At 45.0% G+C, this 14,722-nt stretch overlaps 1 protein-coding gene across 11 annotated transcripts in view; it reads right to left on the bottom strand.

Annotated features, from left to right (window-relative positions):
• LOC112266907 (E3 ubiquitin-protein ligase TRIP12) overlaps positions 1-14,722 on the bottom strand; it is a 50,210-nt gene that overhangs the window by 11,536 nt on the left and 23,952 nt on the right. For 10 of the 11 annotated variants that reach the window (XM_024444819.2, XM_024444822.2, XM_024444823.2 and 7 more), the window contains 14 exons: positions 10,044-10,205; positions 9,845-9,913; positions 9,558-9,723; positions 9,234-9,351; positions 8,910-9,066; positions 8,536-8,689; positions 7,927-8,155; positions 7,673-7,791; positions 7,154-7,358; positions 6,930-7,030; positions 4,433-4,607; positions 3,565-3,706; positions 3,149-3,340; positions 12-163 (listed from right to left, as the gene is read on the bottom strand). In XM_024444819.2, the coding sequence (XP_024300587.1) occupies positions 12-163; positions 3,149-3,340; positions 3,565-3,706; positions 4,433-4,607; positions 6,930-7,030; positions 7,154-7,358; positions 7,673-7,791; positions 7,927-8,155; positions 8,536-8,689; positions 8,910-9,066; positions 9,234-9,351; positions 9,558-9,723; positions 9,845-9,913; positions 10,044-10,205 (2,141 nt within the window). The remainder of the gene's footprint in view (positions 1-11; positions 164-3,148; positions 3,341-3,564; positions 3,707-4,432; positions 4,608-6,929; positions 7,031-7,153; positions 7,359-7,672; positions 7,792-7,926; positions 8,156-8,535; positions 8,690-8,909; positions 9,067-9,233; positions 9,352-9,557; positions 9,724-9,844; positions 9,914-10,043; positions 10,206-14,722) is intronic. The other variant, XM_024444825.2, reaches the window with a different exon arrangement.

The raw sequence follows: 14,722 nt of genomic DNA, 5'->3' as shown, positions 1-14,722 counted from the left end.
AATGAACTAACCTGCTCCCATTGCCGTTGCCACTGGGGAAGTCGTGCACCTTGACAGGAAACTGCTCCATCTGGCTTAGGCAGTTGTTCATCTTGTGCACCAGTGACAGCAGGGGTCCGTTCTCAGACGGCTCCAGGCGGCCTGCCGGCTCCATCCCCGGGATCTGGAAGGGCAAAACACAGCAGGGACACGCTTCAAACATGCAAAGACTAGGGTCGCATTGATTACGGCACACCGTATAAACATATTTTGCAACAGAAAATGAAAATAAGCATTTATTATTGGACAAGTTTAGGTAGTTCCTCCCTTTGTCAGTTCTATTCCATTTGTTTCCTAGCAGCTATAACCATTGTTGAACTCCGCCGTTGTAAAAAAAAACAAAAAAACAACGCTGACAGAAGCATGGTTTAGCAGTCAATTGTGTCGCTGTGTTTAGTGTTCAAATGTTTCTGGTACTAAACCATGAAAAGGAAAAACCCAAGGAGGCCTAGACAAAAATAACACTTAATGTAATCCATGCTTGAAAGAAATTCAAATTCTTTAAAATCCATACACAAAGATCTAATTTTTGAGCACAAATTTGTTTACATCCCTGTTAGAGACAATTTCTCCTTTGCCAAGATAATCCATCCACCTGACAGGTATGGCATATCAAGGAGCCGATTAAACAGCACGGCCATTACACAGGTGCACCTGGTGCTGGGGAAACTAAAATGCCACAAAATAAATGTGCAGTTTTATCACAACACAATGCCACTGATGTCTCAAGTTGAGGGAGTGTGCAATTGACATTCTGACTGCAGGAATGTCCACCAGAGCTATGGTCTGAGAAATTAACATTAATTTCTCTACCATAAGCCACCTCAACATTGTTTTAGAGAATTTGGCAGTATGTATGTCCAACCGGTCTCATAACCACAGACCACGTGTATGGCATCGTGTGGGCGAGCGGTTACCGTGACGAGATCCTGAGGCCCATTATTGTGCCACTCGCCATCACCTTATGTTTCAGCCTGATAATGCACAGCCCCATGTCGGAAGGATCTGTACACAATTCCTGTAAGCTGAAAATGTCCCAGTTCTCCCACGGCCTGCAAACTCAGACATGTCACCCACTGAGCATGTTTGGGATGCCCTGGATCGAAGTGTACGGCAACTTCAGACAGCCAGTGAAGAGGAGTGGGACAGCATTCCACAGCCTGATCAACTATATGCGAAGGAGATTTGTCACGCTGCATGAGGAAAACGGTGGTCACTGGGTTGTGATCCACTCCCCTACTTTTTTAGGGTATCTGTGACCAACAGAGGCATATCTGTATTCCCGGTCATGTGAAATCCATAGATAATGCCTTATGAATGGATTTCAATTGAATGATTTCCTTATATGAACTCTAACTCAGTAAGATCTTTGAAATTATAGCATGTTGCCTTTATATTTTTGTTCGGTATGAATAAAAAAGGAGCATATGCTTCAGCCTTCATCTGTGCTGTTCAAACAAATGAAGGAGACACGTACTTAAAACTGTTAGGGATGATGCGAATTTTCGCAGCTTTTTGTAAATAATCGCGCAACATTTCAACGTCCTGCTACTCATGCCAGGAATATAATATATGCATATGATAAGTATGTGTGTATAGAAAACACTCTGAAGTCTCTAAAACTGGTTAAATCGTGTCTGTGGCTATAACAGAACGAGTTTAGGAGTAAAAATCCCAGGGAAAACTGTTCACCAAAAACACAAAAAAAATATTCATCCGCCAGTCAATGTATTGTCTAAGGCGATAGAAAATAGATGAGTTTCCGATTACAATGCCTACAGCTTCCGCACGATGTCGCCAGTACTGGCAATTCATGGCTGGTTTATCCTTGGTGAGATGACGTATAGGCACTTCCTGTCTTGGGGCGCACCGGAGGAAGTTATGAAAGTGGAAAAATGGACGATGATTTCAAGACTTGCTGCTATCGAATACAGATCGCCCCGTGATCAATTTGATCGATTATTAACACCTAAAGTTGGTTTACAAAAGTAGTTTGAAGTGATTTGTAAAAGTTTATAGGCAACTTTTTTAATTTTAAAAAGTGACGTTGCGTCTCGTAAAGGTGATTTTTCCTGGATCAGACAGGCCTTCATAAAATGACATTTTGGGGATACAATGACGGATTTAAATCGGGAAAAAGACCCAATTGTGATGTTTATGGGACATATAGGAGTGCCAACAAAGAAGCTCGTCAAAAGGTAATGAATGTTTTATATTTTATTTCTGCGTTTTGTGTAGCGCCGGCTACCACAAAATCTTTTGTTTAGGTCTCGTTCAGGTATTTTGGGGGGGGTGCATGCTATCAGATAATAGCTTCTCATGCTTTCGCCGAAAAGCATTTTACAAATCTGACATGTTGGCTAGATTCAGAACGAGTGTAGCTTTAATTGAGTATCTTGCGTGTGTGTTTTAATGAAAGTTTGAGTTTTATCGAGTACTATAGGTGGCGCTCTGAAATTAACGCTGATTTGGTTCCTGTCCAGCAAGACAAATATTTTTTGGGACAATTTAAACGTCTCACAATAAAATAAATAAAAGACAACGCCTAGGCCAGTGTTTCCCCAACTCCAGTCCCTCCAACATGTTTGTTGTAGCCTCGGAGAAAAACACCCGACTCAACTTGTCAACTAATCATCAAGCAATCAATGAGTTGAATCAGGTGTTTTTGTCCAGGGCTACAACAAAAATGTGTGCTGTTGTGGGTACTTGAGGACCCGAGCTGGGAAACACTGGTCTAGGCTACATAACAATATAATAAGCAATACTCAAGTAGGTCACAAAACTCAGAGGGTGGGGCGTTGTTGAGTGAGTACCTTTCGAAGTCTAGATATTTTTACTCCTACACACCAGCCGCCATTCATTCTAGCGTGAGCGCAAACCCTCATACTGCCTTAATACTGTACTTAGAGCCATGAGTTGTATAGCCAATAACTAGGGCCTTGAGCTCGTCTCTGTCTACATGGACTAAAAGACTGGAGTTGGCTCCCTTGTCAGTCACTGGATACTGAGAAAGGATGAAAGTCTTCATCTGGCGAAAGACAAGCTTCTGACCAGAGAAATAGGATCTTATTCAAGTTCTGTGCATCTGCCCAGCCGAACACAGACTTACCGGGCAGCCGTAGAAGACGTGCAGGAACCTCTTGAGGCGAACGTCACGGCTGACCAGGTCACGGTCACTGCTGGAGGTCAGGTAGAGCAGCAGCTGCTTGACCAGGCCGCTATGCTGGATCTCGAAAGACGACACGTCCGACTCTGACACGATGCTGCAGATCTCCACGAGGCACTCCACACCACCATCCATCTGGGGGGGGGGTGACAACAGTCAAGAATGTTATCTTGTCATTAGCTCGCAGTGTAGATGGTACAGGGTACTATCAAAACTGCACAGCAAAACAAACTGTTTTTGCAAATTAGTATTAGCGAACAAGGTCAGCAAGCAGACTCCAAAATGTCAACTAATGAGTATGTATTTACTGTCAAAGTGCGCAAAACTACAACACAGGAGACTATTGTAGAGTACAGTACCTGCAGGCTGAGCTGTTCCGTGGCGGTGCAGAGTCTCTGGAGTACATTCAGTGCGGGGTTGCTTCCATCAATTTTTTCAGTGTTGAAGTAGCGGGCCACAAACTTACAGGCCTGCTCTTTTATCCAAGCCTTGATCTTGTCCCTGTGTGGGGGGGACCTATCATTATCATCACCACCACCACCACCAAGGTTGTCTGAAGATATTACTAGCTGTCAAATCATTGTTTCCTCCAGTCCTTAATTTCGTAAGTCCCTCTCAAAAACCATTGGAGGAGGTTGCCGAGGGGAGAGAGCTTGGATCTAGGAGGAATTGAAGGCACGATCAATTAAACCAGGGGTGCCAAACATACGGCCAAGTGCCAGATCCGGCCCGCGAACCCATGCAATTTTAAGTGCGGCTCTCAGGACCTCGGGGAATGCCGAATGCAGGGCAAAATTTGTTTGACACCCCTGGATTGAACACTTGCTACATTGTGTGACAGTTTTTACTGAAAGACACCTTCCCCAAAATGTTCAATGTTCTTGAACAGACTGAAGTACGTTTGCTCTGTGTGGTGGGGTGTAGCTTGAAGCAATGAGTGACTAATTTAAAACAAGGGCAGCGGTACATTTTGATTCCTCATATTTGCACAACCCAACCCCTCCACGATTTTCAACCGATCTTTCAGAACACCGTATCCGTTTAAATGAACGTGTCACACAATTTTTCAGAATGAACGCAGCCCTAATAACATTCTGAGTGAGCTAATGATAATCACCAACACAACTATTATAATCTCCACAATTACCAACTTTATCATCAGTACTACCAACACTGGTATAAAAGCAACACTTGTCATCACCACCACAACATTAGTCTTCGTCTTACCTGTTGTTGGAGACTGAGTCCTTGGGAGGGGCGCGTGCCATGCCGCTCACCCCGGCCGTGCGAGAGGGCTCAGAGTTGGTGCTGTTGGTCTGGGCGCCCAGCTTGCCCCAGGTCTTGGGGTTCAGACTGGCCAAGAAGGAGGATTTGGGGGATTGAGTAGTGGTAGGACTCTTGGCTGTAGAAACAGGAAATTGGTTAGTCACAGGATGAAACATGACAAAGTCTGTCTCAAATGATACCCAATAGTTCAGCGTTTCCCAAACTGGGTCCTGGGGACCCCAAGGGGGTGAACGTTTTGGTATTTGCCCTAGCACTAGACAGCTGATTCAAATAATCAAAGCTTGATGATTAGTCGATTATATGAGTCCGCTGTGTAGCGCAAAAAACAAAACCTGCACCCCTTGGGGTGGCCAGGACCAAGTTTGGGAAACGCTGCTACAGTAGTTAGAAATAGACAGAGTCTAGTCACGATGCATTTATTTATTTTGGGTAAAGAAAATAAGTTCCAGTTTGCATTCTGCATAAATGTCTGTCTCGACAGATATACCAGGAGTCCAGGCACAAAGAGGCATGGAGACCAACGATGCCACATGTCGAGTTGCTCTTGCACTTAGTAATGAACAGTCACGCCAGAGTAGCGACTGGCTGCAGATAACAAAATTCACCACTGTATGTTGATTTGAATGAACGCAAAACAATGTCATAGTAAAAAAAAACTACACATTTATATTACTGAACAAAAACATAACGCAAAGTGCAACTATTTCACCAAGTTACAGTTCATTTAAAGGAAATTAGTCAATTGAAATAAATTCATTGGGCCATAATCTTTGAATTTCACATGCTGGGCAAGGGTGCAGCAATGGGTGGGCTTAGGAGGGCATAGGGCCACCCACTGGGGAGCCAGGGACAGCCAATCAGAATGAGTTTCTCCCCACAAAAGGGCTTTATTACAGACTGAAATACTCCTCAGCACCCCCTCAGACGATTCCGCAGGTGAAGAAGTCGGATGTGGAAGTCATGGGCAGGTGTGGTTACACGTGGTCTGCAGTTGCAAGGCTGGTTGGATGTACTGCCAGTCTCTAAAACGATGTTGGAGGTGGCTTATGGTAGAGAAATTAATACAAAATTCTCTAGACACAGCTCTGGTGGATATTCCTGTAGTCAGCATGCTAATTGCACACTCCCTCAAAACAGCTGTGGTATTATGTTGTGACAACTGCACATTTTAGAGTGGCCGTTTGTCCCCAGCACAAGGTCCACCTGTGTAATGATCATGCTGTTTAATCAGCTTCTTGATATGCCACACTTGTCAGGTGGATGAATTATCTTGGCAAAGGACAAATGTTCACGAACAGGGATGTAAACAAATTTGTGCTCAATTTGAGAGAAATAAGCTTTTTATTTTTTCTGTGATCTTTTATTTCAGCTCATGAAACCAACACTTTACAGGTTGTGTTTATATTTGGGTTCAGTACAAACACTATATATTACAAAAGAAAGTATGTGGACACCCCTTCAAATTAGTGGATTTGGCCATTTCAGCCATAGCCGTTGCTATGCCGGGCCCGTCGAGTGCTGAAGCGCGTAAAAATAGTCTGCCCTCAATTGCAAACGGTTTTTGGAAGCAATGTCAGCACAAGAAGTGTTCGTCGGGAGCTTCATGAAATCGGTTTCCATGGCCGAGCAGCCGCACAGAAGCCTAAGATCACAATGCCCTATGCCAAGCGTCGGCTGGAGTGGCGTAAAGCTCGCCGCCATTGGACTCAGGAGTAGTGGAAATGCGTTCTCTGGAGTGATGAATCTCACTTCACCATCTGGCAGGGCGACGGACCAATCTGGGTTTGGCGGATGCAAGGAGAACACTACCTGCCCCAATGCCTAGTGCCAACTGTAAAGCTTGGTGGAGGAGGAAATGGTCTGGGGCTTGTTTTTCCTGGTACGGGCTAGGCCCCTTAGTTCCAGTAAATAGAAATCTTAACTCTACAGCATACAATGACATTCTAGACGATTCTGTTCTTCCAACGTTGTGGAAGGCCCTTTCCTGTTTCAGCATGGCAATGCCCCCATGCACAAAGCGAGGTCCATGCAGGTTAATACTTGACTGGCCTGCACAGAGCCCTGACCTCTACCCCATCAAACACCTTTGGGATGAATTGGAACACCGAATGTGAGCCAGGCCTAATCGGCCAACATCAGCGCTCGACCTCACCAATGCTCGTTGCTGAATGGAAGCTAGTCCCCCCAGCTATGTTCCAACATCTAGCGGGACACCTTCCCAAGAGCGGAGGGTGTTATAGGAGCAAAGGGGGGACCAACTCTACATTAATCCCCATGATTTTAGAATGAGATATTCAGGTGTCCACATACTTTTGGTCAAGGAATTTTACCTTTAGTGCTACAAATGTATCATTAACACTTAGCTTTAGTGTCACCTGTGAGAACCATTTGCATCCGGTCTTAAAGATTGTAGGAGAGTTCCAATAACAACAATTACCCTGATTGTCTACTTTGTCGTCATCCCTGGGAGGAGAGTACTTGGGCCTTCTGGGCCCTCTCTTAGGCAGACGTTTTCTCTTCAGCACATCACTTAACCGCCTAGGAGAGAGGGACAGATTAATGTTGTTCTATGAAGAACAATGAGAGTTTACTTCTGTGTGATATATCTGACCCATCATACATGCATGCACATTCACATGTATTTAGTACTCATGTTCTCACCCCTGTGGACTGAGGTCTAGTGAGTCGTCCATGCTGTGCTGGAAGCTAGGCGAGCCCAGGTCTGGGGTGGCGTTGGAGGCCGCCGTAGTGGTCGCAGTGCTGATGGTGGTGGTACACAGGCTAGCTGTGCCGCTGGTGCACGCCTTTGGGGGACTGGTAAGGAAGGCCTCTGACTCAGCCAGGTTCTTCACCTGGTGCATAACACCTGGAGAGGGGAGCGCAGATGGAATACATTGAAAATCCTCTTTTTCCCCCGATTCTCTGAATTGTGATTCAATAAATCAGGGAAAATCTGACATTTAGCTGGATAAACAGCTTTCTGTGGTCCATGACAAGGTACATTACGGTGTGACATCAATTTTCTGACTTTTCTAAAATACATTCAAGCTCAAATAGCAGTTGAGGATCCATCATAACAGGTCCTCTCCTGGTGCTAGAAAAGAGCTGTGTTTCAGCTGGGTGTTTTGGATCATTACAGGTCAGCTCCTCTGGGGAGGAGACACAGACAGGATCCATTACCTTCTCTTCTGAAGAAGACACTGAATACGTCGGGCAGCTTCTGCATGAGGATCTCGGCCATCTGCAGAGAGCCAACTACAATCTTCAGGTCTTGGCTGGACAGCATGGAGGCAATGTGACTGGGAGAAGGAAAAAGACAAATACTGAGGTTCAGGTGTAGTGTAAAGACGCATGCTGTACTGGCTATTGCTTTTTGTCCATGGAGGCAGACATCTTGACTCAAGAGCACCCCAAGGTTCAGAGCAAAAGTTCACCTGGACACAGCGTGGTTTCTCAGCACGTCCTTGAGGAGCTCTGCATCGGCGAAGAAGATGATCCTGAGGATGGCTCGGAGGCACTTATGTCTGACGGCTGGGCCGGCCGACGAGCTGTACACCTCGTACAGCACCCCGAACAGGGTCTTGATGAAGCACTTGGCCAGCTCAGGGTCCTCCTTCATCAGCTGGGCCCGTGCATCCTCCCGTCTCACCTCCTGGTGACCCCCTGGGGGACAGGCAGAGGAACACTCATGTAAGATTTTATAGTTCTTTTGACTCAAAAAGAGAAATTGGATTCCATCAGCTAGTGCAGAATAAAAACAAAGTAGCCTGTTCAATTTCACAAAAGTTTACAAAGAGATGCTTTAAGAGCTGCCTCTCATGAGCATTTCTCCATTGGGAAAGAGGTAATCTTTCTCTCAATGGGACTACTTTGTTCAAAGAACCAATAACTTGGGGCAGGGACCAAGCTATACATTTAGGTGAATAGAGCTAGTCTCAGAACCAATCAGGGCATTATACTACATCAACTGACACGAGACGCATACAACTGACACCAGCTTGGGGATAGTCTATCACTAGAAAGAACAGTGGAGTGTCTCTCACCAGTAGTGGGGTTGGCTAAGGGGTTGGGTTTCCTCTGGATACCCCGTGCTGTGCCAGTGTCCTCGTTTATCTGCTGCATAGAGTTGAAGTCAATAGTGTAGACGCGGCCCAGGGTGGACAGGCTGATCTCGTCCTCTCCGTTCTGGTGGGCCGTCTGGAGAGGAAGAGAGAACCAGACACCCCCAGACGTTAGTGTAACACTGGGCTACACAGGGGATTCACACAGCTCACAACATACGAAGGTGGTCTACTTTGTTGTAGTATAGGTAGGGCCAAGAGTTTTCCCGGACAACCTGAAGAGAAACTCTGGGCCCCAAGTCTGGATGAAAAGAAAGTCCCTAATAATGGAGCGGAGCAGCATGTCTGTTCTTTACCTCAATGATGCGACTGTCGATGCGGTTGTAGGGGTGCCACAGGCCCCGGTCGTCCCTCCACTGCCAGATGGCCCCCTCTGTGGCCTGGGCACTGCCCTTCTTCAGCATGAGGTCCACAGCAAAGATGCCCTCTCTAGGAAGGCAGGGCATCAGCTCGCTGGTGGTGGGGGAGACAACAAAAAGACAGTTAGCAAAGTGCATCAGTAAACTTCGCAAACAAGGCATGTGGTGGGTGCATGGAGGCCGCCATCTTTATGTACGTCCACCATTGGGGCACAAAAGGTTGTTGTAACGCTGAAAGCAGCAGCAGAGGGGTTTCCTTACCAGATGAGTGAGGTGAGTTCATAGAGCTCCTGTGGGCTCCGGGGCACCAGGTCAATCTGCTCCTGACAGCTACCGTTGGCCGCGCCGCACAGAAGGAAGCGCAGAGTCTCTGCAATATCTGAACAAAGACAACGTCCTTAGTTCACTCTTTCCACAGGCAACTGGCTTAGACACAGTCAAGGACTTTAGCCTTGGAGGCATTTAGACTGCCATTATATATTTCACTTCCAAGATTTTGTAAGCTGCATTGTTAGGCTTTATTCAAGTGAGAAGGGTAAATACACACAGATAGAAAGCGTGTGTGTCTGTCTGTGAGCCACTCACTCTGCTTCATGAGCTGCACGGCCAGACAGGGGCAGTTGGAGCACATGAGGGAGAACATGCGCACCACCATGATGAACATGCCCGAGCTGAGCACAGGCGGGGTGACCACCAGCAGCTGTTGGATGTTGGTCAGCAGGTCCCGCGAGGCCACCTGCTGCAGCAGGTTCTGTGGACAATGGCCATACAGAGGTCAAGGGTCAGTCATTGTGATGACATCATGGGTCTGCTCAGGAGGGTGAGAGATTTTAGAGCCATAGAAATGTGTCAAGTAGAACCGCCTCACTCACCTCCTCGTGTTGAAAGTTATCCACCAGTCTGGCAAAACAGAGGCAAGTGCTTTCGACCGATTTCTTATCCTGTACGTGGGTGGGGTGGGGGGGGGAATAACCACATTAGACAACTGACGCGTCTTCACAGGTAACATGCCACAGACAACACCAACCTCACCTGCAACATAGAGCATGTAAAAGGTGAACGTGTGTGTACCTGGTGTGTGAGTCTCTGGGTCAGCAGTGGCAGAGAGTCAGAGACAAAGTGGAACTCGTCAGGGGTGATGCTCTGGCAGCAGTTGGCGGCAATGGCCAGGGCGTTCCTCTGGGCGTTGATGCTAAAGAACTCCAGGTACAGCAGACAGTCAGCCAGGCCACCCTGCATGACACAAGAAACACCCCACAGTTATACACAAGGATAGGGATAGATGGCACATATGGGGACAGATTTAGATCTTACAAAATAAAGTGAGACAGGAGGGAGGAAGGGGGTCCCACAAAATGTGTGAACACAAAAATGGCTAAGGTGCCCAGAGTAAACTGCCTGCTACTCAGGCCCAGAAGTTAAGATACGCATATTATTAGTGTTATTATATTTGGATACAAAACACTGAAGTTTCTAAAACTGTTTGAATGACGTCTGTGAGTATAACAGAAATCATATGGCAGGCAAAAACCCGAGAAAATCCAACTAGGAAGTGGGAAATCTCAGGTTTGTAGGTTAAGTCTTTGCCTATCCAATATACAGTGGAAATTTGGTCCGATTGCACTTCAAAAGTCTTCCACTAGATGCCAACAGTCTTTACAACCTTGTTTCGCTTCTACTGTGAAGGGGGGAGAATAAGAGCTGTTTAAGTCAAGTGTCTGGCAGAATGCCATGAGCTAAGTCATGCATGCAGCAGTGAGAGCTAGCTGCGTTACTTTTCATTTCTAAAGACAAAGGAATTGTCCAGTTGGAATATTATTGAAGATTTGTTAAAAACATCCTAAAGATTGATTCTATACATCGTTTGACATGTTTCTACGAACTGTAATATAACTTTTTGGACTTTGTCTGGACTAAGTATGCCTGCGCCTCATGAATTTGGATTTGTGAACTAAATGCGCTAACAAAAGGAGGTATTTGGACATAAATTATGGACTTTATCAAACATTTATTGTGGAACTGGGATTCTTGGGAGTGCATTATGATGAAGATCAAAGGTAAGTGAATATTTCTAATGCCATTTCTGACTTCTGTTGACTCCACAACATGGCGGGTATCTGTATGGCGTGTTTTGGTGTCTGAGCGCTGTACTCAGATTATTGCACGGTGTGCTTTTTTAGTAAAGCTTTTTTGAAATCTGACAGCAGTTGCATTAAGGAGATTCCATGTATAACACTGGTATTTCCATTAACATTTATGATGAATATTTCTGTAAATTGATGAGGCTCTAATGCAAAATCACCGGATGTTTTGGAAGCAAAACATTACTGAACATAACACGCCAATGTAAACAGAGTTTTGGCTATAAACATGAACTTTATTGAACAAAACATACATGTAGTGTGTAACATGAAGTCCTATGAGTCATCTGATGAAGATCAAAGGTTTGTGATTCATTTGATCTATTTCTGCTTTTTGTCACTCCTCTCTTTGGCTGGAAAAATGGCTGCATTTTTCTGTGACTAGGTGCTGACCTAACATAATCGCATGGTATGCTTTCGTCGTAAAGCCTTTTTGAAAGCGGACACGGTGGTTGGATTTACAAGAAGTTTATCTTTAAAATGGTGTATAATACTTGTATGTTTGAGGAATTTTAATTGAGATTGCTGTTTGAATTTGGCGCCCTGCACTTTCACTGGCTTTTCTATCCAAATTATATGCATATCCTAGCTTCTGGGTCTGAGTAGCAGGCAATTTAATTTGGGCGCGCTTTTCATCCAAAATTCCAAATGCTGCCACCTACCCCAGGGTAAAGCGATATTCTTATTCATACAGACAGAGTTGGTCTTCAACACTGAGGGATCTCTGACCAAATTGTTGAAATCAAAATGGCTTCCGTTAATCTTTCCATCCCTATACACAACATTTCAATTACTACATTTATGCATCACTGCACAACAGGGTTTCTGTTAAGTTAAGATCTGGCACCGGACAATGTGACCCGGATGATTTTAATTAAACGTCCATTTGAGAATTTACTAAACCCATATGCATTGGATGGATAACCCATCAGGGCTACCCCCACGCTGCTCAGAGTGACATATCTAAGTTATATTATGGTAATACATATTAACAAAACATGCAACTCATGTAATAAAGCAGCCAATAGGTTTTCAAACATTTGCCAAAATGCAATTCATGGGAAAACACCATTCTAACCAGCACCGTTGATAGCAGTTCCATATGGGACAGATGAAAATCTGTTAGAAACTTAGAGGGGGAATCTAAAGATGGAGCAAAGGGGGAAATCAACGCCATATTAATGCCATGATTTTGGAATGAGATGGTAAATGTACCGTCAATCCCTGTCATTTGGTTACATACATTCCTGTTAATGCATGCCATTGAAGGCCGAAACGTCAATCTTTTAACCTTCTCTTAAAAAATGTTTTTATTTTTATGGTGAGCGAGCATTGTGCCCTTTCCTGTCCAATGATGTCTAGACATTTTTAGGTTGCACCTCTACTTACGTTGGTTGAGCACATTCTACTTCTTTCCAAACGCACGTATTAGTCATTTACCATTCTCATTCTCCTCTCGGCAAGCTATTTGAAAAATCTTTCCAACAATCTCCCCTTCGATAATCACCAATCCCCAGTGTGAAAGATCAATGGAAGTTATAGGTCTACTGCTGCATTGGCCTTTAGGCTGAGTTCTTTAGCTGTCGACAGATCACGTGGTAGTCAATGTGTTCATAAGGTAGAGGCTTAGTCGCATTATTTGACTTCTTAAATGATTCATTCAGATTTTTTCAAATCAAATTTATTTGTCACATACACATGGTTAGCAGATGTTAATGCGAGTGTAGCGAAATGCTTGTGCGTCTAGTTCCGACAATGCAGTAATCACCAACAAGTAATCTAACTAACAATTCCAAAACTACTGTCTTATGCACAGTGTAAGGGGATGAGAATATGTACATATAGATATATGAATGAGTGATGGTACAGAGCAGCATAGGCAAGATACAGTAGATGGTATCGAGTACGGTATATACATATGAGGTGAGTATGTAAACAAAGTGGCATAGTTAAAGTGGCTAGTGATACATGTAATTACATAAGGATGCAGTAGATGATATAGAGTACAGTATATACGTATACATATGAGATGAATAATGTAGGGTATGTAAACATTATATTAGGTAGCATTGTTTAAAGTGGCTAGTGATATATTTTACATCATTTCACATCAATTCCCATTATTAAAGTGGCTGGAGTTGAGTCAGTGTCAGTGTCAGCAGCCCACTCAATGTTAGTGGTTGCTGTTTAACAGTCTGATGGCCTTGAGATAGAAGCTGTTTTTCAGTCTCTCGGTCCCAGCTTTGATGCACCTGTACTGACCTCGCCTTCTGGGTGATAGCGGGGTGAACAGGCAGTGGCTCGGGTGGTTGTTGTCCTTGATGATCTTTATGGCCTTCCTGTAACATCGGGTGGTGTAGGTGTCCTGGAGGGCAGGTAGTTTGCCCCCGGTGATGCGTTGTGCAGACCTCACTACCCTCTGGAGAGCCTTACGGTTGTGGGCGGAGCAGTTGCCGTACCAGGCGGTGATACAGCCCGCCAGGATGCTCTCGATTGTGCATCTGTAGAAGTTGAGTGCTTTTGGTGACAAGCCGAATTTCTTCAGCTCCCTGAGGTTGAAGAGGCGCTGCTGCGCCTTCTTCACGATGCTGTCTGTGTGAGTGGACCAATTCAGTTTGTCTGTGATGTGCATGCCGAGGAACTTAAAACTTGCTACCCTCTCCACTACTGTTCCATCGATGTGGATAGGGGGGTGTTCCCTCTGCTGTTTCCTGAAGTCCACAATCATCTCCTTAGTTTTGTTGACGTTGAGTGTGAGGTTATTTTCCTGACACCACACTCAGAGGGCCCTCACCTCCTCCCTGCAGGCCGTCTCGTCGTTGTTGGTAATCAAGCCTACCACTGTTGTGTCGTCCGCAAACTTGATGATTGAGTTGGAGGTGTGCGTGGCCACGCAGTCGTGGGTGAACAGGGAGTACAGGAGAGGGCTCAGAACGCACCCTTGTGGGGCCCCAGTGTTGAGGATCAGCGGGGTGGAGATGTTGTTGCCTACCCTCACCACCTGGGGGCGGCCCGTCAGGAAGTCCAGTACCCAGTTGCACAGGGCGGGGTCGAGACCCAGGGTCTCGAGCTTGATGACGAGCTTGGAGGGTACTAATGGTGTTAAATGCCGAGCTGTAGTCGATGAACAGCATTTTTTATGAGTAACCACGTGACAATTATTGAGAAACAAAAACGTAATACTTTAAAATGACTGTTCCACGAAAATGCGCATATGAACATAACTGGCATGCAGAACGGTAGAAATGGTACGACACAAACTTCCCAAACTTGAAACTCACGCACCACCTATGTCGTCTATAGAAAATAATTGCCTCCATGGTCAGATTTTGACAAAAGGCTACTTTGAAGCAAGGTAAGCCATGCCTCATTAAATAAAACACACAGGATTCAAATAATTTCAAAAAGCATACTGCTTCCAGCTCACATTGTAAAGTGGTACAGTGGGGCAAAAAAGTATTTAGTCAGCCACCAATTGTGCAAGTTCTCCCACTTAAAAAGATGAGGCCTGTAATTTATCATAGGTACACTTCAACTATGACAGACAAAATGAGAAAAAAAAAAATCCAGAGAATCACATTGTAGGATTTTTAATGAATTTATTTGCAA

Source organism: Oncorhynchus tshawytscha, linkage group LG14 (assembly GCF_018296145.1).
Source record: "Oncorhynchus tshawytscha isolate Ot180627B linkage group LG14, Otsh_v2.0, whole genome shotgun sequence".
Taxonomy (NCBI): domain Eukaryota; kingdom Metazoa; phylum Chordata; class Actinopteri; order Salmoniformes; family Salmonidae; genus Oncorhynchus; species Oncorhynchus tshawytscha.
This window is presented reverse-complemented; position numbering and strand designations above follow the sequence as displayed.